The 24,459-nt window shown below is 40.5% G+C and overlaps 1 protein-coding gene across 5 annotated transcripts in view; it reads right to left on the bottom strand.

The window, feature by feature from the left end:
• Window positions 1-24,459, bottom strand: part of SCHIP1 (schwannomin interacting protein 1) — a 385,169-nt gene that overhangs the window by 9,713 nt on the left and 350,997 nt on the right. For all 5 annotated transcript variants that reach the window (XM_074963687.1, XM_074963688.1, XM_074963690.1 and 2 more), the window contains 4 exons: window positions 18,445-18,563; window positions 4,593-4,710; window positions 3,448-3,645; window positions 953-1,076 (listed from right to left, as the gene is read on the bottom strand). In XM_074963687.1, coding sequence (XP_074819788.1) covers window positions 953-1,076; window positions 3,448-3,645; window positions 4,593-4,710; window positions 18,445-18,563 — 559 coding nt within the window. The remainder of the gene's footprint in view (window positions 1-952; window positions 1,077-3,447; window positions 3,646-4,592; window positions 4,711-18,444; window positions 18,564-24,459) is intronic.

Consider the following 24,459-nt stretch of genomic DNA (forward strand, 5'->3'; position numbering starts at 1 on the left):
TTATCATATGAATAGCTAGGAGGCCACACACTTTGTAGCTTGTATAAGCTGAGCTCATTGCACACACCGGGGGCTCTTTGCATTCCTCCCTACAACAAGCACTCTGTGTGCCACCCTCCTATCCCTCTCTGTTTCAGGGTCTCCATGAAACTTCTCCCAGTCCCTCCCTCTCCCTGGGACTCTGTGTGTCCCCTGCATTGCCCACTCTTCTACATGCCAGGGTCCCCAATCTCCTCTCTGCCCCCCAGCTCTGTGTGGACACCCCATTCCCCTCCATACCAGCGGCTGTGCATGCACCCCTATTCCTTCTTCCTCAAGTGCCAGGATCCTCCAGTCTCTCCTCCAGCAGGGGCTGTGTCCCCTATCTCATACTCAGATTCCCATTCTCCCCCATGTGCCAGGGGCTTTGTGCCATGCCCCCATTCTTCCCAACCAGCATTATTCTTTCTCCCTGGGAGATAAGTCAACATGTCTCAACTCTATTGGGAGCACAGGCAGAGCTGAAATAGGAATACTGTTATGCTAAAAGAGGTTAATTGGTGCCATCAACCAGTTGTTTGAGTTACATACAATTGCAGAGGTGCTTGAAGCTGTGGCTGTGTTAAAAACAGATGGCCCTGTGCCTCCGTTTTCCCTCTTGTGTGGTTTTCCCCAAAATCAGTAGGATTCTGCCCACTGATACCTAGAACAGTCAGTGAAATTTTGGAATTGATGGGACGCAGCATTTTAAAATTATCACGTTACATACAGACAGCAGTGCCGGTGAGTTGAGTTTAAGGCCCACACAAGTTTGGCCAAATGTGATTTTTCAAGTTAATACATCAAAATGAACACACAAGACTTACTTTCTTCCTGTGGTAACATACATGTTGCACTTTTCCCCACACCTAAGTTAATGTACTATAGCCAATTAAAAGGAAAATACCAAAGAATTAAAACAAAAATCACTTACTTTCTATTTGTGAGTGGAGATCATTGACTATCACTTGTAGCTGCCCAATAGTCATATCTCTCAGGTCAGTGGGTTTTAAACTTCTTTTCATCAAGCATTCACTTATATGAGGCATATGTGGCAGCTAAAGATGGATTAAAGGCCTTTTAGGTTATTATTACTTCAAATTATTTATATTTCTAAATAAAAATGATAAATGTGTTGACATTCCATGTACTACCCTCCCCTACCCCCACCCCCTACCATGCACAGGCTTTCATGTAGCCATAGAAAGCCCATTTACTGAGACTTCCAAAATGAAAACTTGTGATTAATGTTTAAGTCAGCCTTTCAAAGGAAAGAACAAGGATGAATAAATCCTTTTATGATAAACTGTCACAAAAATAATCATCCTCCCTGTAGTCATAACCTTCTAGCTTCATCACTTCATTTGCCCCCCAGATATCACTCCATAAATGACCCACTACAGTGACCCATGTTGACTCTGCAACTACTGATTGAAATGTCACACCTAAATCTCTTGCCTTATATGCAATTATACATGGTAACTGCACTTCCCTTTGGCATATATGGATATTCCTGACTGAGCCATTTCTCAAACACTAAGAATCAAGTTTAAAACAAAGTGAGCCACTGGACTGTATCCACATCATCACAATATAAATGTTGATGTGGCATTAAACTAGACAAGTGTCAACTTAAATAGAAAAAGTCTTGAGAAAAGTCATCTAGAAAGACAGCTGTTACCAATTACTGGCTGTTTTAAATTAAGATACCATTTTAATTCTCAATCAGCCTTTATGTTTAACACAGGCAGACAGGATAGATGGATGAATGGTTAGCCTTACTTTTTTGCTGCTCTTCAGAGAGTGATTTATACAATATACAGCGGGAGAGATTTATTTGAAAACATATGGAACCATTTTAAATCTGGGATTAACTTTTTCATATATTACATTACTATATATGTTGGAAAAATGACTATAGAGTTAAGGTCTCATCTTTAAAATGTACATTCTACTTTCAAGTACTTTTTTTGGTTTTCTTTTCATTTCTGCTTAGCAGAGTTTTGTTTCTGCTGCATTTATTGGTTCTTTAATTACTAATCTGAACAGATTTGTGAATAGTGGTAGCAATGATTATATATTTCTCTCTTAGTTCTCTCTCTGTTCTCTCTCTATATATACACATCACACACAGTTAAAAATTAACAAGGCTTATTATAAAAGTTAGTTCTCATTTACTGATAATGGGCGGATGCAAATTATCTCCTAAAATAACATTTAAGCCTTTCAAAATGTTGATAAAATTATATGCATTTTATTTTTCAGCACACACACAGATATTATTATATGTGAAAAAATAGAACTTCACTTGCGGGTAGTTCCACTAACTGCAAAAACATCCTTTTGAAGTACACTGTATTGTCATGCCTTACTCCATTTCTGAATTTGAATATCTTTATTATTCGGTCAAATCTTCTAAAGCAGTGGTTCTAAACCTTTTTGGGATCAGGACCCATTTGTAAATGTTTATGGCCTGTGGTAATGCAGTAAATAGTCAGGGATGGAGGCCTTGGGGTGACTTTGGTCAGGTCCTGCCTGGCACTCACCCCACAGTGGCAGGTCCTGTGCTGAGGGCCTAACAGGGCCTGGCTCTCCGCTCCGGGTGTTGCAACCTCTGGGATTGCAGAGCCGCTCAGGTTTGGCGCTGCCCCCCCGGACAAAACTTGTGTGAGTGGACTTGTCACCTGGCTCATGGGGTTGCAGTGCCACTCACTCAAATATGGCCTACCAGGACTCCCGTCATCATGAAAGCTGGGCCAAACCTAACTGGTGCTGGTACCCTAGAGGTTACAATACTTGGAGCAGGGAGGTGAGCCCAGCCAGCCCCGTGGGACAGGAACCACAGGTTGAGAAACCCTGTTCTAAAGTTGATGATTTCCAGCTGAATAATCTCAGATAATTTTGTAACAACTAGGAAAGAGTTTCCTAAGAATCTTTCTCAAACGCACTTATTTATTATTTATATAAACAAATAGACACACATATGAACACACAACCTCTAACTCGTAAGACACAGTTGGGCTTCATTATTATACAATATTAAGTATGGGTTTGAGCCTGCAAATGTTTACTAGCAGGTGTAGTGCTTGATCTAAATAAGACTACATGTGGCCGTAAGCACTGCACCCAATAAAATGTGTTTGCAAGATAGCACCTTAAAGCTAGAGGACGTTTCACTGTATAGAATTTATTTTCTCTACTTTCTCAGATTGTAATGAGCGCTACAAAATATTTTAAGTATATTTTACTCTTTGTAAATAAAAAATCCTTTGTTCATGTAGTTTTGGAGATATTTGGATGCACTATTACAGAATTTGGATAATTGGAAAGAATTAGTGATTCTCAAGTGGTTAAGTATTCCAACAGAAAAACAAATTGTTAACATTTGGTGGTGACTGAATGCATCCTGGCCTTTGGTTTGATACTCACAAGATCAGCTACGGGGGATTTTTTCCTGTTCTGCTTTTCCACCTCCACTTGCATTTTGGCCATTGGTTTCGCCATAGCCAAAGCCATTTTGGCTTCAGCTTGCAGTTTCTTTTGTCTAGTGAGAAAATCCATGTCATCTAGGGATTCGGATTCCTCTTCAGTAGTGTCTCTGTCAGAGTAGGAGGAGCTTTGCTTGCTCTAGGAAAGTGCACACACATCAGTTGTAAGTTATAACATTCACACTTTAAGATAGACAATATTGTAAGAAATTTTAGCTTTAAAGCTTCAAAATTTTCATGTATGCAAGTGGTGTGACTTCTTCAGGGGAGATAGAGATCATTTAATTTTATTTGATCAACAAAATGATTTTTAAATATCAAAAACCATTTTTCAAGACAGGAACACTTAAATGCTAATGGTAACTTGAGTTTTAGTTAGGGAGAGAAACCTGCTAGATCAGTGAGTGTTTGAAGGGAATGGATTGAATCAAACTCTGGGAAATCCCAGTAAGGGTTGGAGGCCCTCGGGTATTGTTAATATGGGGGAAAGATGGAATTGTAGCAGATCTGCTAATTTCCTTGCTACAGTATTGTTCAGAAGGAAGGGGCGGTGGGACGCTGATGCTTCTCCACGCCATTCCCTTCCTTACTGTTACCAGCCCATAAAAGAAGGGAACTTATTCACATATCTAGCACATCTGAGCTACCTAGGAATATGCAGTTTGTTGTAGCCGTGTTGGTCCCAGAATATTAGAGAGAAGGTGGGTGAGATAATATCTTTTATTGGATCTCTCACCAACAGAAGTTGGTTCAATAAGATATTACCTCACCCACCTTGTTTCTCTACCCAGAAACAGTTTACCAACTGTGGCCAGCAGTCAAAAATATTTTACAGATAATCAAGGACTGTTAAGTTTTTATAACCATCTTGTTATCTTAACAAGCTCCTTGTCCGCTTATATCATTGCCAGTTTATAACTTTTCCCAATCATAACTTAATTTAAACCTATATTAAATATATTAAGAATGGCATATGCATGTGCTAAAGAATTATTTTAAATGATAGAAGCTCATGTACATACTTGTGCTTTAAAATCTTTTCATTTCTTCACTAAGGCCTTTTGTGAAACTAGTTATCAGACCTACCATTGGAGACAAAGGCGTATCCAAGCTTGTTTCAGTCTTGCTGTCATCGGCATCGCTATCCTTGTCACTACCACTGTCATTTACAAAACAAATCTGCAGGTTCATCCCACTTTGTAGCCTGGAGGGGGAGGAAAGGGACAGGTTTTAGCATGCATACTTTCTCTCGACAACAAATCCGAAATATTGTCACCAGCAATCACTGTTGCTTAACAAGGTATGCTAACATATTAGCAAATACAGGAGCTCCAACCTAAATCAACACTGAAGGTTTAACTGTCTCTATCAACATATCCTTCTGAGAGCCAGACTTATTTCTAGCACAAAATAAAATGCTAGAGTGCCTTAAGCACAAGTTATTTAACTTTTAAAAAGAATGCCATCAATGTGATTTTTTTTTTCCAATTTGTGTAAAAAGAAAAAAAGTGTTTCCACTAGGTTTTTTTTAAAGGGAAGTATTTGTTTTTAGACATAATGAACATTCCCCATGGTATTATTTGAAACCTAAACATTGCAGCACTAAACTGGAAAGTGAAATTGACTATTAACAGAAGTGTAATTGACTTAACTGATTCTCAGTGTTGAAGAGGAGAAAAATATAAAGAGTAAACAAGGACTATAGTGTCAAGTAAAATTTATTCACTTCTAATAAATCTAGGGTGTTCTTAGAAACATAGCTAAAGCAATATATTTAACAGAGGGCCAGATCCTCTGGTGTGGCATGGCTGCTTTGCCTTGCAGCGCTCATGAAACTTATTATTATTAATTTGTATTATCAAAGTGCCTAGGAACCCTAGTCATGGACAAGGACCCCATTGTGCTAGGCTCTGTACAAACACAGCAAAAATCAAGCTGAGAAGCTGGTGGGTCCAACACTGGAAGGAAGACCTCAGTACAAGAGAGATCCTCCGATGGCCAAGAACGCACAAAGATGCTCTTGTGGCACTCCCCATCCCTGCTGCTGGTACAGTTTCTCCATCATGCACTGATCTCCAACAAAGAGAAGTTAAATTCCCAAATTCAAGAACCAATTCAACAGCAAAGCCAGGAACAGAACACAGCTTTTCTAGGTGAAAGGCTTGTGCTCTACCACAATACTGAAACACAACAGCTGATTTTAAATCATAGTTACTGTGTTTCAATTAAAAAGCTCTCCAGTTCAGTAACAGTACTATGCTTTTGCTGCCATCTGTTGCTGAACTTTAGTATTACTAAAAGCTCTACACAGTTTGTCATTATACCTTTCTTGCTAGAAAACATGCAGTTTGTAATATAATGCACAACTGCCACAGTGAAATGATATTCATTTAAGGGTTTAATTTACAGTATTCCTATTAATGTCTTTGTATAACCTGACTGCCTTTCAGACCAGCTCCAACCTAGACATTCCCTTCCACCCCCACTCACTGTGTGCTTGTCTATTACTTTAAACGCTTTGGGGGCAGGAACTATCTCACATGATGTGTTTGTCCAGTACCAAGGGACTGGATCCCTGATCACAATTGCGGCCACGAGGTGCTACTGGGATACAAAGTAATAGATGTGCCTTTATTGGCAAAAGAAGGCAAGGACCATTGTTGGTCTTTCTAACCTTCTGTCCTGTGAGTGATTTGCCCTTTCCAAGAACACCTATGCTCATTTGTCAACTGAGTTTTTCCCAGCTTGATGACTTAGAACAACTCTGAGTGGGTGTGGTTTCAAAATGCAGATAATAAGGCAGGTCTCTGGGTTTTTTGGGGGGAAATTAACAGTTCTAATGCTAAGCTTTGCCCCACTTTTGCTCAGATAATGGTTATCCCTTTGAGTACTAAATTTATCAGGTGGGGAATTTTAGAAGCAGCATATGCCTTAACCTTATCAACCTTTAATTCAAAGATTCATGGAGTTTAAGGCCAGAAGAGACAATTAGATCATCTAGCCTGACTTGTATATGACAGACCATGAAATTTCATCTTGTTGCCCCTGTATTGTTTGAATAAAGCATAACTTGTGCTTGGCTAATTTATCTTCCAGAAAGGTATCTGGTTTTGATTTGAAGACATCAAGATATGGATAATCCACCACCTACCAGGAGGGTTTGTTCTAGTGGTTAATCCCCTCTACTGTTAAAAATTTATGCCTCTTCGAATTTGAATGTGTCTGGCTTCAACGTCTAGCCGTTGGTTCTTGTTATGCCTTTCTCTGCTAGTGTAAAAAGACCTTTAGTACCATTATTCTCCCCCCCCCCCCAAAAAAAAGGTACTTATACAGTACAGTCAACTAATCTCTCAGTCGTCTTTTTGATAAATTAACCAGATTGGGATCTTTAAGCCTCTCATTGTAAGGCATCTTCTCCATCCTCAAATCATTATGTGGCTCTTTCCTTCACCCTGTCAATGTCCTTTTTAAAATGCTGACACCAAAACTGGACACAATAATTCCAGAATCTGTCTCCCCAATGCCATATGCAGAGGTAAAATCACCTCCCTACTTCACTATTTATACATCCACAGATTACATTAGCCCATTTTGCCACAGCATCGCACTAGGAGATCATTTTCAGCTGTTTGTCCACTATGACCCCTAAATCCCTTTCAGTTATTCTTTTCCAGGACACAGTCCACCATTCTGTAGGTATGGCCTGCGTTCTTTGTTACTATATGACTGTATTAAAATACATTTTGTTTGAATGGCTTACCAAGCAATCCAGCTCTCTCTCTGTAAGACTGCCTGGTCCTCCTCATTATTTACCACTCTGCCAATTTTTGTATCATCTGCAAATTTATCAGCAGTGACTTTATATTTATTTCCAGATCACTGATGAAAATGTTCATTAGCGTTAGGTTTAATACTGATCCCTGTGGAACCCCCTAGAAACACCCTCTTTCAATGAAGATTCCCCACCGACAAACTACTTTTTGAAATGCGTCAGTTAGCCAGTTCTTAATCCATTTAATGTGCGCTTTATTGATATTGCGCAATGCTTTTTATTAGAATGTCAGCTGTACTAAGTCAAATACCTTTCAAAAGTCTACATATATCACACCTACAGTTATTATCAACCAAATTTGTAATCTCATCAAAGAATAAAAGATGTATTTTCCATAAAGCCACATTGACTAGCCTTAATTATATTACTATCCTTTACTTCTTTACTGGTTGAATCCTGTATCAGCTTTTCCATTATTTTTCCTGGGACTGATCTCAGGTGAACCTGCCTATAGCTACTTGGGTCATCCCACTTGCCCTATTTGAATATTGACATGACATTAAAACTCTTCCAGTCTTCTGGAAATTCCCTGGTATTCCAAGATTTATTAAAAAGAAACATCAGCAGGCCAGAGATCATCTCCGTCATTTTAGGGTTGTTAGGTGCAAGTTAATTTAAGATTAAAGTTTATATATAAAATAACGACTGCCTAACCCTCTCCCAGCAACCACCACAACTTTCTAATTAGAACCAAGATACACAGCAAAACTAGAAAGCGTGTAGGGGATGTTTCTCCTTTTTAAATACAGGGAATTATGTGCACAAATTCCTGTGCCTCAAAATGAGAATGAATCCTCTAGCTCTCGCCATTAGGCTATAAGAGCTCTTGTAGCATCAGAAATATCCAGAGGAGTTTGCAGAAAGCATCCAAAGGAAAATAGGAGAATTGCCTGGACAGAATGAAATGAGAAGGTATTTAAAACCACAGGAAATCAGCTTAGCACCACTTTGTCTCTGTGGGAATGCAGACACACCTTCTTTTAGGCTAAAGCCTGTAATTCCTTTACATTCCTGGAAGAGGTAACCAAGAATGCTACACAGGAAAAAGTGTGACGCTACAGTTAATGGTTTAAGAGTGCACTTTGAAAACCATTTAAAAATAGGTTGACATTTCCAGGTAGATCTGATTGCCTTCTAGCTTGACTGCTGCTGTGCCAATGGTCTCTGCATATTTCACTAACTTTAGTTTTACTTTGAACTTTTATGATATTACAAAGAAGACTTATAAAGTTCTCAATGGCCTATTATGTGAACACTATCTTTCAGAGAGGCAAGGAGCTCTGTCAATCATTCCACTTGCAATATCCCATGCAAGGGCAGATCCCATTGCAATCCCTACATGCAATTGGGCTTAAGACTGCTCTGTCCCTGTACCCTCAATTGCAAATCAATACAAAGGAGGTGGGGAAGAAGCTGAGAGAGTGTTTCCTGAGCTACAAATACTTCCTTAATCTTTCAAGCTCCCTCATGGAGGATGGAAGTTTTCGGTAGTTATCTCAATCAGAGGTGCAGACTGGGTAGATAAAGAATTATGCAGGTCTTCCCCCCAGTCTCCATATTTCCCATCCTACTCTTAAATTATGGACTGCTGTACCCTGGAAGAGTTGAACTTGATTTACAGACACTAGGGGTGTCTGCAGAGGAACGAGTCAGATTTAAAGAAAGCTAGTTTCTATGCCCACACATTGCACATACTTTTTCTGTTCTTCTCAGACATGTGTAGTTTCCATAAGGAAGCTGCGATTTGAGAATTATTCACAATTCGTATTTCACTAAGAATTTCAAATAAGAGGGGGATGTAGACATATCACTACACACCCAACACAGTGTAACTCACAATCACAGGTTTCAGAGTAGCAGCCGTATTAGTCTGTATTTGCAAAAAGAAAAGGAGTACTTGTGGCACCTTAGAGACTAACCAATTTATTTAAGCATAAGCTTTCGTGAGCTACAGCTCACTTCATCGGATGCATACTGTGGAAAATACAATGGGGAGATTTATATACATAGAGAACAGTAAACAATGGGTGTTACCATACAGACTGTAACGAGAGTGATCACTTAAGGTGAGCTATTACCAGCAGGAGAGCGGGGGGGAACCTTTTGCAGTGATAATCAAGGTGGGCCATTTCCAGCAGTTGACAAGAACGTCTGAGGAACAGTGGGGGATGAAGGGGGGTAATAAACATGGGGAAATAGTTTTACTTTGTGTAATGACCTATCCACTCCCAGTCTCTATTCAAGCCTAAGTTAATTGTATCCAGTTTGCAAATTATTTCCAATTCAGAAGTCTCTCGTTGGACTCTGTTTTTGAAGTTTTTTTGTTGAAGAATTGTGACTTTTAGGTCTGTAACTGAGTGACCAGGGAGACTGAAGTGTTCTCTGACTGGTTTTTGAATGCCATAATTCTTGATGTCTGATTTGTGTCCATTTATTCTTTTACGTAGAGACTGTCTGGTTTGGCCAACGTACATGGCAGAAGGGCATTGCTGGCACATGATGGCATATCACATTGGTAGATGTGCAGGCGAATGAGCCTCTGATAGTGTGGCTGATGTGATTAGGTCCTATGATGGTGTCCCCTGAATAGATATGTGGACAGAGTTGGCAATGGGCTTTGTTGCAAGGATAGGTTCCTGGGTTAGTGGTTCTGTTGTGTGGTTGCTGGTGAGTATTTGCTTCAGGTTGGGGGGGCTGTCTGTAAGCAAGGACTGGCCTGTCTCCCAAGATCTGTGAGTGATGGGTTGTCCTTCAGGATAGGTGGTAGATTCTTGATGACGCGTTGGAGAGATTTTATTTGGGGGCTGAAGGTGACGGCTAGTGGCGTTCTGTTATTTTCTTTGTTGGGCCTGTCCTGTAGTAGATGACTTCTGGGTACTCTTCTGGCTCTGTCAATCTGTTTCTTCACCTCCGCAGGTGGGTATTGTAGTTTTAAGAATGCTTGATAGAGATCTTGTAGGTGTTTGTCTCTGTCTGAGGGGTTGAAGCAAATGCGGTTGTATTGTAGAGCTTGGCTGTAGACAATGGATCGTGTGGTGTGGTCTGGATGAAAGCTGGAGTCATGTAGGTAGGAATAGCGGTCAGTAGGTTTCCGGTATAGGGTGGTGTTTATGTGACCATCGCTTATTAGCACCGTAGTGTCCAGGAAGTGGATCTCTTGTGTGGACTGGTCCAGGCTGAGGTTGATGGTGGGATGGAAATTGTTGAAATCATGGTGGAATTCCTCAAGGGCCTCTTTTCCATGGGTCCAGATGATGAAGATGTCATCAATGTAGCGCAAATAGCCTAGGGGCATTAGGGGACAAGAGCTGAGGAAGCGTTGTTCTCAGTCAGCCATAAAAATGTTGGCATACTGTGGGGCCATGCGGGTACCCATAGCAGTGCCGCTGATTTGAAGGTATACATTGTTCCCAAATGTGAAATAGTTATGGGTGAGGACAAAGTCACAAAGTTCAGCCACCAGATTTGCTGTGACATTATCGGGGATATTGTTCCTGACGGCTTGTAGTCCATCTTTGTGTGGAATGTTGGTTTAGAGGGCTTCTACATCCATAGTGGCCAGGATGGTGTTTTCAGGAAGATCACCGATGGACTGTAGTTTCCTCAGGAAGTCAGTGGTGTCTCGAAGATAGCTGGGAGTGCTGGTAGCGTAGGGCCTGAGGAGGGAGTCTACATAGCCAGACAATCCTGCTGTCAGGGCGCCAATGCCTGAGATGATGGGGCGTCCAGGATTTCCAGGTTTATGGATCTTGGGTAGCAGATGGAATACCCCAGGTCAGGGTTCCAGGGGTATGTCTGTGTGGATTTGTTCTTGTGCTTTTTCAGGGAGTTTCTTGAGCAAATGGTGTAGTTTCTTTTGGTAACCCTCAGTGGGATCAGAGGGTAAAGGCTTGTAGAAAGTGGTGTGGGAGAGCTGCCTAGTAGCCTCTTGTTCATATTCCGACCTATTCATGATGATGACAGCACCTCCTTTGTCAGCCTTTTTGATTATAATGTCAGAGTTGTTTCTGAGGCTGTGGATGGCATTGTGTTCTGCACGGCTGAAGTTATGGGGCAAGTGATGCTGCTTTTCCACAATTTCAGCCCGTGCACGTCGGTGGATGCACTCTATGTAGAAATCCAGTCTCTGATGCATATCATTCTTTATTCCTTAGTCCCAGCAGATTTGCTTATATTCTATTTAGTGGGAATGGTCAGTAGAATATTATTTTCCATTTATTTTAATGGCTCTCTTGATACATTATTAATATGTAACATGATAAATAATTGCACACTGACATTATATTACATGAGGTTTTCAATGGGTTTTAGGCATAAAGAATGAATTACAGCTACCCAGGGAAACCTGTAACAAAATACATGGTTCTACTTTGCTTAATATTGTATTGTTCAGAGAGGGAAACAGGTATAACATGCTGGTTTACTCAACTCAGACCCCTTTCCAAGGCACAACCTGAGCACCTCAAAAACACAAATAACCACTGAAAAGGCACACAGTTCAGGTTAGAGAATAAAGAGCTCACATGGGACATAACTGTTAAAATTAGATTCTATTGATTGTGAAATATTAAGAACAGCTGTATTATTCAGGGCAGATTAAAGTGCTACACAGATTTAAAGAAGGGACTGACTATTAGGTTTAGCAAGTGATTACACTGAGCAGGGAATTTGCAAATTTGAGACACTGAGTGGGATTCTCCCCCCACCCACCCACAAAAAGCCTCCTGTTAGGATACAGGGCTAGAAAACATAGAAAACAAGAAGCTTTTTCAGACGATGACTTTTCAGATGTGTATATTGCCATGTCTCCTGTGGGCTGTTGCAGCTCAGTTTGCATGAAGAGCTGTTCAGCGTTTTTATTTTTACGCCTGCATTCATTTCCACCAGCAATGGCCATCCATATCTTATTCATAACACCTCAATAAAATTCTAAAATGTTAACATGGATAAATGCCTTTACTGCCATTATTTGCTCTCACAGTGAACATATTTCAGAACTAAACCAATATGAGACAAGAGATTTCTTGTTACATTAGAGCAGCACTGGCCTAGCTAGTCATATGGATTCCCTACATTGCACACATACAACTACAGTCTATTTTTTAATTCAATTTAACAAAGAAAAAGTAAATTTATCAAATAAAAGTTACTGTAACTCCTCACTTAAAGTCGTCCTGGTTAACATTGTTATGTTGCTGACCAATTAGGGAACATGCTCGTTTAAAGTTGCGCAATGCTTCCTTATAACGTCCTTTGGCAGCCTGCTTTGTCCACTGGTTGCAGAAAGAGCAGCCCGTTGGAGCTAGCTGGTGGGGGCTTGGAACCAGAGTGGACCGGCAGCCCCCCATCAGCTCCCCTAAATTCCCTGTGCAGCAGCTGCCCAGCAGGCTACCAATTGCCAGGCAGTTCAGCTGTTCCTCCCCTCACTGCCATGTGCTGCTCCTGCCCTCTGCTTTGGAGCTGCTCCCGGGAGCCTCCTCCTTGCTATGGAGGGGGATGGGGTGTGCTAATGTCAGGGTGTCCCCCTCCCCCTGCTCCTTTACCCCATGGGGCCATCTCCACAGAGCAGGGGGACAGGACAGGGCACAGGATGCAGGGAGCTTGCTGGCAGCAGCTGCTGTCTCAACTTGCTGATCTACTTAAAAAGGCAGTGTACTTTGAGTGGGGTCAGCGTACTTAAAGGGGCAATGCGCATCTCTCTCGCTCTCACACACACTGTGTGTGTCTTTGTCTCTCTCTGCCTTGCTGTTTCCCCTTCCTCCATTCGTGCTGCCTCGTAGAGTATCAGGCTACATTAACAACGTGTTAACCCTTGAGGGCTCAGCCTAGTGCTAGTTCATCATTTAGCAGTAAGGCATTCCCTGGGAAACATCCCACCCTCTTCCACCCTCTGACTCCACCACCTCAACCAAGCTTCACAATCATCATTGCTGTGTACTGTATTAAATTGTTTAAAACTTATACTGTGTGTGTGTGTATTTTGTCTGGCGAAAAAAATTTCCCTGGAACCACACCCCCTATTTACATTAATTCTTATGGGGAAATTGGATTCGCTTAACATCATTTTGCTTGAGCTAGCATTTTTCAGGAACATAACTACAACATTAAGCAAGGAGTTACTGTACACTGAATGCACATTTGTGTTATGACAATAGGTAGCAAAAACAAAAAAATCAGTAATGAAATGCACCTCACTGCACTCCACGATGGGAGTTCAGCCTTCAACAGCAGTACTGTCATTTTCATTTTCTGCCACAACTGTAACATTCTTGGAATATATTTCATAGTGAACAGTAATGTATCCACCACACTATTATTATGCATTATTTGTACTACAGTAGTGCCCAGAGGCCCCAGCCAGACTAGGGTCCCAGTGACCTAGGCACGAGAGAGAGAGAGAGGACAGTCCCTGACCCAAGAGCTTGCAGTCTTAGACCCTAATCCTGCAAACATCTACACATGCATGTAGCTTTACTACCATGACAGATATCAATGTGACTATTTACAATAATAAAGTTAATCATGCCTGTAAGTGTTTGTAGGACCACGGCCTTCGCTTAAGACACTAGCGAGTGAGTGAAACAGCAGGGCCTCTAACATGAACATGTGCAGAATTTCTAGGCACAGGAAGGTTTTTTTGTTTGTTTGCAGCTAACAGACAACTTTCATAATCTGCATTTTTTGTTCTGAAGTTTTGTTCGAGAATGTCACACCCTTGAAAGATGCCAGATTAGCTGCCCAGGCAATTCACTCCTGTATTCGTTCTTAGAACAGGTATAGTGTGAGCAGCAGTGGTGCAAACGTCCCTATATGACTCTGTAAATATGTCTAAATCCAGATGTGGAGGGACCATCTCAAGAGGTAAAAGTCAGTCTCCATATCCATTCAATACTTGGTCCGTCTGCTAAGACTGCAAGGAAGACTGCCAGTTGGTGCTAATTGCAAGTGGTAGTTTTTGCCATATGGACAGCTGTTCAATAGGAACTAACTCATTTGACAAAGGCCATTAAAAAGAAATAAAATCATCTTCTGGTCACTTAACAACCTGAGCTGGATTCTTTCCTCTTTAGGGTACTAAAGAGGAAAGAATATATATTCCATGTTGCCAGCCCAGAATAATTTTTTGGAGGGATTCATAACTTCTGTAAAAATGTTCTGAAACTACAGCGTTTGAGATACATGAATCACAAAAAGAATGGTGGGGGTCTTATTATATAACTGCTCACTGGAAAATCCAATTTCTCTTTCCAAATCAGTTTTGCATATATGCAAACAATGCACACAAATGTTGATTGAATAAAGGGTGGGGGCATATAAAAGCTGGACACATCTTGTGCTATATTCACTATCCAAATAGTAAAGGGCTTTTATTATGTTTTTGTTTTCTACATAACATATCCTTTTTCAATAAGAAAGCACTCCTATGAAGGTTCCTCCCCCCAAAATAACAACCACTGTGTTTTAAAGTTCTGACCGATGTATAAATATTAACAAAATTCAAAAGCATCTAGTAATTTCACTTGGTACATCTGTCAAATTCTGCTTGCACACTGTTAATTAGACCTGCTGCATAATTAGAAGATAGAGGTTACTGGCTTTGCCTTAAAGGAAAGTAGTTACTAAACAAAGTCAAATTGTTTTTCTTTTCAATTTATTTGAAGTTAAGCTTGATTTTATAATTGTAGCCTCTCTCAAATAATGGTTAATTCTCTCCTGCTTTTGTGCATTTCTCAGATTTTGTCTCTTGCCACACCCTGGAAACATGTACAGCTCTACACTAAACATGAGAGTCCCTTCAGAAACTTCCCAAATGAGGTTAGCTGTTATGGAGAACAACTGGTTCACCACTATCTGGGTAAACACACATCTCTGGACTATTTTGAAACCTATTGTATGTTTGTATAATGGGACTGTCATTTTGGTATAAACATTGAACAACAGGATAGTGAAGTATGAGAACAGATAGAGCCAGATCCGCAGATATGGCAGATGTCCACACATAGTGCAAGCTAAAGGTGGCTTAAAGCTTATCTTTTCACTCTATACATCTTTTCAGGGATGATTCCCCTTAACTAAGGCAGAACAGACAGATGGCTGCTCTAACTTATGCCAGCTGTAAACGGATCTAGGATGCCAAAACAATGCAGAGGCATATTTGCCTCTCTCTCTGCTCTGCCCATGCCCTCTTCCCCCTGATGTGTGTGTAACCGGGGGAGACTGAAATGAGAGTGACACATGAGCTGCTATACTGGCTCTGTACTGCTGGGTAAATACCCTTACATTGCAGATATCCCTCCAGGGCCAATTAAACCAGCACTAGAGCTAGTTTACACTGGGGGCATGGTGAAATCAGCTGCACTTCTCTGGAGAATATGGCCCATGGGATTCTCTCTCTGTTCCCTTTGGGTTTAAAATTATTTAAAAAAAATTACAGGTAACTCATGAAGAAAGGCTTTATTTAAAAGATCATTTTATACCTCCAGCTAATATATGTTTTTTACTTTGGTGGGTCTTTCGGAGGAGTTTGATGAAGTCTGGGTGCACCCTGGGGTCACAGTAGGCTGTTCCATGCACATGCCATACATTGGAGAAGACAAAAGGGCCATCACTGGATGATCAAAAAGTGGTCATCTGAGCTCCTCTATCATGGAGAGCCATAGTGAGAAAACACTGCCCAGAGCACCTGAAAGTTAAAAACTGGGTGTCTCCAACTGTATGACTCTGTGAAATATCATTGTCTCGGACGGTGAAGTAAACTCTGTAGCAGCCAGATTCCAGTTCATTAAGGACTCTGTAGATTAGGAACAGGACTTTGAATACTTATGTGTAAGGGGAACCTGTAGTCTGCGGAACGTTTGCTACGCATTTGTTGCTTGCATGTCATGTGTCCACATCATCCTTTGTTGCTCATGAAGTGCACTGCTGAGAGTTGCACCAGCTTAAGCCTTCTGGTGGTGGCTGTGTTTAGTTCCAGGTTGAATGAGCTGGATAAATCTAACCTAGAGGAGATGAAAGCGTGGATCACCATGGCTTGACTCTAGCCAGAGACGAAATGGAGGTAGAGTGTCCTGGCTAACAGAAGATGCTAACATCATCTTCAGGAGTAGTGACTTCAGCATGATTTCAAGGCTGCATATCAAATTGATGACACCCTCGACAGCTGGTGAGATTAGCATATTGGCAATTTCCTGGATGTATTTCCCCTTCCAACTATCACAACACTGCTTCTCAGACTAACCGCCAAATCTGGTCATTTTATCCAGGCATTGGACATCTTGATGACAGAAAAAGCCTAGTAGTTAAGCTGGCAGCACAAGAGTTGAGTTTCATCCACATATGGATAGCACATGAGAATGTGACATTTCATGATCTCTGAATGACCTTATAAGATATTCAAGGGAGAGAGAATAATGAGCCTTCTGGAACTTTTGTGGTTGGGGCACAGGAGGAGCAAAAAATTTCATCTTATTAACTTTAGGACAGAGTTTTACAACAGAGAAGACACAGGAAGGTTCATATTGTTGCTTTCTTTAAATATTAGAAAAATCAGAAAATATAACTGAGATGATTTCTTATTTTCTGCTGAGAATGTTCCTAAACGTATGCTTTCTGATTTGAAACAAATACTGTATAAACATATTATATTGTATATTATATTCTTAATGGGTGTTTTGAATAATTTACTAAGAAAAAACAGAAAACTAACTTTTTCCCAAGTTAGTATGGAATGTATCATTATTTTACATACCATACATACTGGTATATGGCCAAGAAGAATACCTTTATGTGGGAATAATTTGTAACTAAGCTCTTATACATCAAATGCATAGTTTAGTTTAAAAAAGAGGGGAAAAAAAAGAACAGGACTACTAATTTCTGCAACCCTGTCTTTTTGCAAGTCCTGACCAAATTCCCTGGCTTCCTCTATTGGATCACGCCTACTTCAATCCCAGATCTGGAAGCATTCATGTGTTTTCCTTACATTTAACTCCTCATATACAAAATATCTACTAAACAACAGTACATCCAAACAGATTAACCAATGCAATATATTTCTTTCACTGTCTAGTTTTCTAGGCACAAACCAAGACAAATCAGGTACTGTGTTTGAGAACACACACACCTAGCTGGAACTATGCTGTAATAATACTATCTCTATTGCCAACTTCTTGCACACCTTCAGGCAGACAGTGTTATTCACATTTAGTGGGGGGTGGGGGCGGAAGGCAGGAGAAGAGGGAAGAGCTGCAATATTCCCATTGTCCAGAGCCATGCTATTAATGGGGCTAATTGTGACATTTGCTTGTGTTGATGATTTTATTTTGGGTATGTTCAGTAGTAGCAGCAGCAGCAAACGGATAAGTCAGATCAGCTTTTGAATTAACACCAGAATATTGTTTGCCTAGATGACAAACAACAGGTCATTCTATCTCTATTCTGCTATGTTTTCATAGCTAATCAGCAACTTGATCCTGCAAGGTGCTGAGTGTACCCGATCCCACTGGAGTCAGGGAGATTTGAAGGTGTTCAGGGATCTTGCAAGAATGAGTTGAAAGTTCTGTTCCCTGTTGCCATATAGCCAAACACTTTATGGTAGAAGAATTCAGCTCTGTGTAAACCCCTTTGCAACTGTAATATCTCTGTCAGCACAACAGGCAAGAGAGGCATTTGTCATAGAATTCTAGTGGTAAATTACGGGATAGGCCACCGACTCCATCTGCAGCCAATGTTCTATAACCTCAGTCCCAAGATTGTTCATTTTTTTTTTTTTGTAAATTATTCACAACAAACTGACACGACAGATACAAATTTATGTGGAACCTAGGAAACCATGGATCTAAAACTAGGGCCATTTAAAAGGTATGGTTGCCACTAAAAATCTAAGGAGGCAACCAGAAGAGAAAATGGAGCCTACAAACATCAGGGCCTCCCTCAATATTCTAATGAGTTTCTCAAAGGACTTCATACTAAAGATATAATACACTACCCAAAGCCTCATATTAGCTTTTATCCTCTCCCCCACATATTCACTTTTAAATTCACTCTGATGCTATGCCACATGAAATCCATAAACATTAGGAATGCTCACTATGCCATTTTACTTACCGAGAAGAAAGGCTTGGCTTGCCACTTTTGCTACAGCTGGTATAAATTCCTGGGCCATCATCAAAGAAACTTCCAAGTGCCAATTTCTGCCTGATAGATTCTCTCTCATTTTTCTGAGCCTAAAAGTGCAGGTAGACAATGAAGTATTAATCCATCAGTTATAACAACACATTTCTGTAGTATTCAGTATTCAAGCTGACAGTACAGAATTAGCATTTACAGTATTGTAACATTAGATGAGCAAAGTTAGAAACCCACCACTACATTGAGGACATTTCAAAGGCTTTGTTTTAAATTAAAAATCTCCTTTCAGTTGCCACTGATATACATACACTATTTATCTCAGCCTTGTTCACCTCAAGCTTATCTAACCCACTCATCCTCAGGGCTTTAAAGAGCAGCTTCTTCATTCTTCCCTCCATTGACTGTCGCTCAAGTACCTAGTCTCCAGTGGAAATGATGATAAATGGGGATGAAATGGTAGTTCTAGAAAACAGGTACTGAAGGAAACCAACCTTTTATGCCAAACAACTCATTGTAAATCTAGAAAATTACTGTGTTTACACTGAGCATAAGCTTTCGTGAGCTATAGCTCACTTCATCGGATGCATACTGTGGAAAGTGTAGAAGATCTTTTTATACACACAAAGCAAGTGTATAAAAAGATCTTCTACACTTTCCACAGTATGCATCCGATGAAGTGAGCTGTAGCTCACAAAAGCTTATGCTCAAATAAATTGGTTAGTCTCTAAGGTGCCACAAGTACTCCTTTTCTTTTTGCGAATACAGACTAACACGGCTGTTATTCTGAAACCTGTGTTTACACTGTTACTTGGATTATGGACTCATAACATTTTAAGGAAGATTTTCCAAAACATTAGCAAAATACGTTCATATTGAGCTAACAACATAAAAATATCTGTTCAAAAGGAAGCTGCACCTATTATAGAAAAAACAGTGAAATCATTGGATCATACATAAGAGTATGTATCCTGCTGGTAATAGCTCACCTTACCTGATCACTCTCGTTACAGTGTATCTGGTAACACCCATTGTTTCATGTTCTCTGTGTATATAAATCTCCCCACTGTATTTTCCACTGAATGCATCTGATGAAGTGAGCTGTAGCTTATGCTCAAATAAATTTGTTAGTCTCTAAGGTGCCACAAGTCCTCCTTTTCTTTTTACATAAGAGTATAAACATTTATTAACTTTCTTGAAAATGTAAATGATGAAGATATTTCATAAAATGTGCGTTTTCAGATTTATATATTTAAAATAGAATAATAATATATATAGTGGTTGTGCCAAAATAAAAGCTGTCTGAAAAGACACCTTTTTTCCCCGTCTGAGGGAGCATACATTCTTACCTTTTTTATATATGAAGTGACACGAAACAATTGCTGAATCAGAGTAGAATGAACATCTGTAAAGTAACCAGACTGATCTGAACTGAATTACCACAATTAAATTAGTTACTTTTTCTATATATATTTTCTTATGTGATTGTTTCTTCTCCAAACAATTTATTCAAAATATATTTATAATGGCTACTGCTGAATTAGTCTTTACTCTTTTCTTTATATTTTACATTTAAAAAATTTAAGCTACAAAGTTCTTTAAAAAAATCACCAATCAATGGCTATAGACTTGGTTTTATATTTGGACTGAACCAATCAATATGCAATAAATGAAAACTTTATTTATGTTTAGTATTAATATAATACTGTACTAGAGGGCCATAAATAATTGTGTGTCAACACTGACACCAAAAACATGTAGGAAGGCAAAGGATTAATGGAAGTAACATGTTCAGTCTATCAACTGCTCTACAACAATGTACAGTACATGCTGTAAAATATGTAACAGACAAAGCAAAATAGACTGTGCAAGTCTGGGTTTAATTCTGATGTCTTCATATAAATGCACTTGAATTGTTTTACTTGTTTAATGTAATTAAACAAAGTACCTTTCTGATTCTACATGGTAATAATAAAATTACATGCAAATTTTTTTAAGGACAAAAGAGCCAGATCATCATGATTTAGTTCTGACCTCAATCAATTTTACACTATTATATCATCCATTATATAGTCAGACTCTTAGTTGAATTTGGTCTTCTTTTGAAAGCTGAACTCTCCTCTCTTTTCACAATCTGACAAGGATGGCCAACTTTCTACTGTGTGAAAACTAGACAATGAGTGCCCAGAACCTCTCCCACCTCCTGCTCCACCTCTTTCCATTGAGGCTCTGCCCCCTGCTCCTCCCCTGCCCCCATCGCTTGCTGCTCTCTCCCCCTGCCAGCTGATCAGGGCTGTAGGGGTGGGGAGTAACTGGGGCAAGACAGGAGAGGGGAAACCGCACTCCAGGGGTGGGGTGGGTAACTGGGGCAGGACGGGGGAGGGGGGAGCCACAGTCCGGGGTTTGGGGGTGGGGGAGCTGTGGGTACCTCTCTCCACTGGAGCCGTTCCTGAATGCTCCTCCAGACTCCAGCAGCTGCTGCTGCTCTTCCCACCCACCATCCCCTGTGGCAGAGGCCAGTTACTGCAAGTAACCAGACTTTTAGTGTCCAGTCAGCAGTGCTAACCGGACTCTGCCAGGTTCCCTTTTCGACTGGACTTTCTGGTCGAAAACTGGACACTTGGCAACCCTAAATCTAACCCCAAAAAATTATAGGCAAGGCTGGTAGCAAAACCTATAATTAAAGTTGTCTAGCATTTTCAACTGTAAGTCCCAATTTTCAGGTGTTTATAACTTAGCCAGACTAACTGTTCTGGCTAAAATTTTCCATGTTTGCTTCCTTCCTCAGGTTGATCTTATATATGTTTATTTATTTTAGTTTCAGCAAAAATGGTTTAGTCATTTCAAAGAACACATTTAGGCAAAAATAGGTAGTTTTGCCAATACTACTTTTTCTTCCCAACTGTTTCTTATTTGTTATTTCATTACACCTCCCTGGAAACATCTGAAAACCAAAATCCTTTTGATAGCTCGTGATGCATGGGCAACTTCACACACGAATCTTCCCTCATTATGATAAAAATATACGCCCTAGGACTATGTTCTTTTGCAGCCTCCAGCAATTACTAGTAGGCCATATCCTGTCATTGATTTTTATGCCAGACCTTCATGGTCTTCGGAGAGAGGCATGTGATAAAGAATGGCTGGATATAGCCTACTGCACTTTTTCCAACATAAAACTCTGCACTGGGTTTCTAATTGTAGCAGCATACCACCACGGCCAACTTTGGAGAACAGCATTAGGGGGAAAAAATGAGAGGAAAGACTTGAAGATGGCTACCCAAAGTAACTTCAACAATCTCTTCAACTAATGAATAAAATACAAATTTTTGAGGACAAGGAATGTATTTTTAAATCTCCAAGTTATTTTATTTCATGCAATGAAATGCTATGCTAGACTGTGCGAATACTACCAGTTAACTGTCTCTCTAGTGATCAATACATAATACATTTAGTTAGAGCAGCTAAAAAGGTAGAAAAGAAAGTCTGCTTCACACAGCACAAGCCAGATAAAGCAAAGCTGTTCTTTAGATTCTAATTCCTTGATTGTTTATCTTACTGTTCGAAGCTGACGCCACATTGTCTGTTTTGAAGCAATTATATTAATCCCTCAGCTTCAGTGAAACCTTCTGTCTAGTGAATTCTGATAGCATCATTGTTAGTAGCCCTCATTAATGAATAAACCTAGATTTAGATGCTCACTGTGTACTGTTCTCTAAAATTTACAGTAATTTATAGTCTTTCATTCATCCAGTATATCGCTTTTCTATCCAAACATGATGAAGTAACATAGTGCAGCACAAAACAAAAATCAATAGCTTTAAAAGCACATTTACTGAACTTAATAAGCTAGAATATTAGTTTTCAGTACACCGAAAGTGCCAATACCATAAAGTAAGCCCCATCAAATTATTCCTTGATTAGATTTTTCATGCAATCTATTACATGCTGAAGATGCTTGCACCCTTAATCTCTCTCAGCATTTTTTAAACTAGAAAAATGTCAGTTTGAAGAGCAAATCAAGATGTGAAGAAGGCACTCACTAAAGAAACAATGTACTATATCCTATGGTATCAAAAAAATCTAAATACAAGGTTAGAACAAATACAGGCCAATCCCTGCCACTTCCAGTTCTCTTATCCTATTCATTTTTACGATGAATCACTATTTTTAACTCTCCACAGAATGCTCTAATAAGATCTTTAGTCCACCAGGCCATGCTTCAGTACTAGAAGCTAGGAACTCCTGAATTCTAGTGAATAATTTTATTAAGATAATGTTGAAGTAAAAAGAAAATGGTACAGAGTTTAGGCATAGAAGTTTCTGGTTATCAGGGAATAAGGTACAGATTATCAAGGGGTATGAAATTCGATTTAGGAATGGGTGGCGTAAGGGATACATAATCTGCAATCTCCCCGATTGGGGGTAAAAGTTTAACTGGTCAAAGTACAGACATTGAGATATGGGGGTATGTTGTCCATATAATGGCTATGTTCAGGTGTGGAGTATAATGAGTGGATATGATGATGGGGATGGATCTACCCTCATTTGGTGGGATTTAATGTTCAGTGAGTTTATGGTTCCAGTTCATATGGTCCAATGGAAAAAGCCTCTCAGTCCCTTTCCCATAGTGGATGCACGATGTCGTACCGGCTCACATACCTACTTCTCTCTCACACAAGGTTGCTGTGAGGATTAATTACGGTAATTAAGATCTTTGAATGTAAAAAATACTAGATAAGTATTTGAAAAAAAATTATCTTTCATTTAATTTGAAAGTAAACAAACCATGCCATACCATATTATGACAGTGTTTTGCCCCCTCAATCTCACTAAATTGGGCTGTTTGTCCTGGATACACAGAAAGACAAAAAAGATGGGGGTTCTTCTCTCTTCACTGTACCAGTCATTAGGAACCCCAGCACCATTCCCCAGCTTCTTTAGGGGATATCTTCCACTAACTCCACTTTCAATTCTGGAGTATCAGGGAACCCAGACTTCCTCAAGAATGAGTACATGCAGTGGACATCTTTTGCTTTTGCAATCTGATATAAAAGACAGTTACCTTTTCCGTAACTGGTGTTCTTCAAGATGCGTTGCTCATGTCTATTCCACAATAGGTGTGTGTGCTCGCCACGTGCACTGGTGCCGGAAGTTTTTCCCCTAGCAGTACCCGTAGGGGGAGCGACCCAGCGACCCCTGGAGTGGCGCCTCCATGGCATGGTATAAGGGGAGCAGTGTGCTCCCCCCACCCTCAGTTCCTTCTTGCCAGACAACTCTGACAGAGGGGAAGGAGGGCGGGATATGGAATAGACATGAGCAACACATCCCGAAGAATACCAGTTACTGAAAAGGTAACTGTCTTTTATTCTTCGAGTGATTGCTCATGTGTATTCCACAATAGGTGATTCCAAGCTATATCTGTTGGAGGTGGGTAGGAGTTCACGAATTCCTGGGATGGAGTACAGCCCTGCCGAACTTGGCGTCATCCCTGGTTTGGGAGACGATTGCATAGTGCGAGGTGAATGTGTGAACCGAAGATCACATGGCAGCCCTACAACGTCCTGGATGGGGACGTGGGCCAGGAAGGCAGCCGACAAGGCCTGCACTCGAGTTGAGTGCGCCTTCACAATCGGTGGCGGGGGAACGCCCGCCAGATCATAACAGGTGCGGATACACAAAGTGATCCAGTTGGAGAGAATAAAGCCTTCTCCCGAAAAAATCCAGCCTCCGCGAATCTTTATTTTTCAGGATAGGGGCTGGTTGGCACTGCTGCTCCCTGTGATTGATGACTCGACCACCAGGGAGTTGGGTGCCGGGTGGGTGTAGAGGTACTCGTGCCCCTTGGCAGGGACAAAGTACTTGCGTTCCACCTTCTTAGAGATGGGGGCCAGTGAGCCGGTGTTTGCCACAAGGCATTTGAAATCTTTGCCACCCCTTTGTGGAGGGATAAAGCTACCCTGCCCGGTGTCAAAGAGGACAGCACGTTGAACA

Source organism: Natator depressus, chromosome 9, assembly GCF_965152275.1.
Source record: "Natator depressus isolate rNatDep1 chromosome 9, rNatDep2.hap1, whole genome shotgun sequence".
Classification (NCBI taxonomy): Eukaryota; Metazoa; Chordata; order Testudines; family Cheloniidae; genus Natator; species Natator depressus.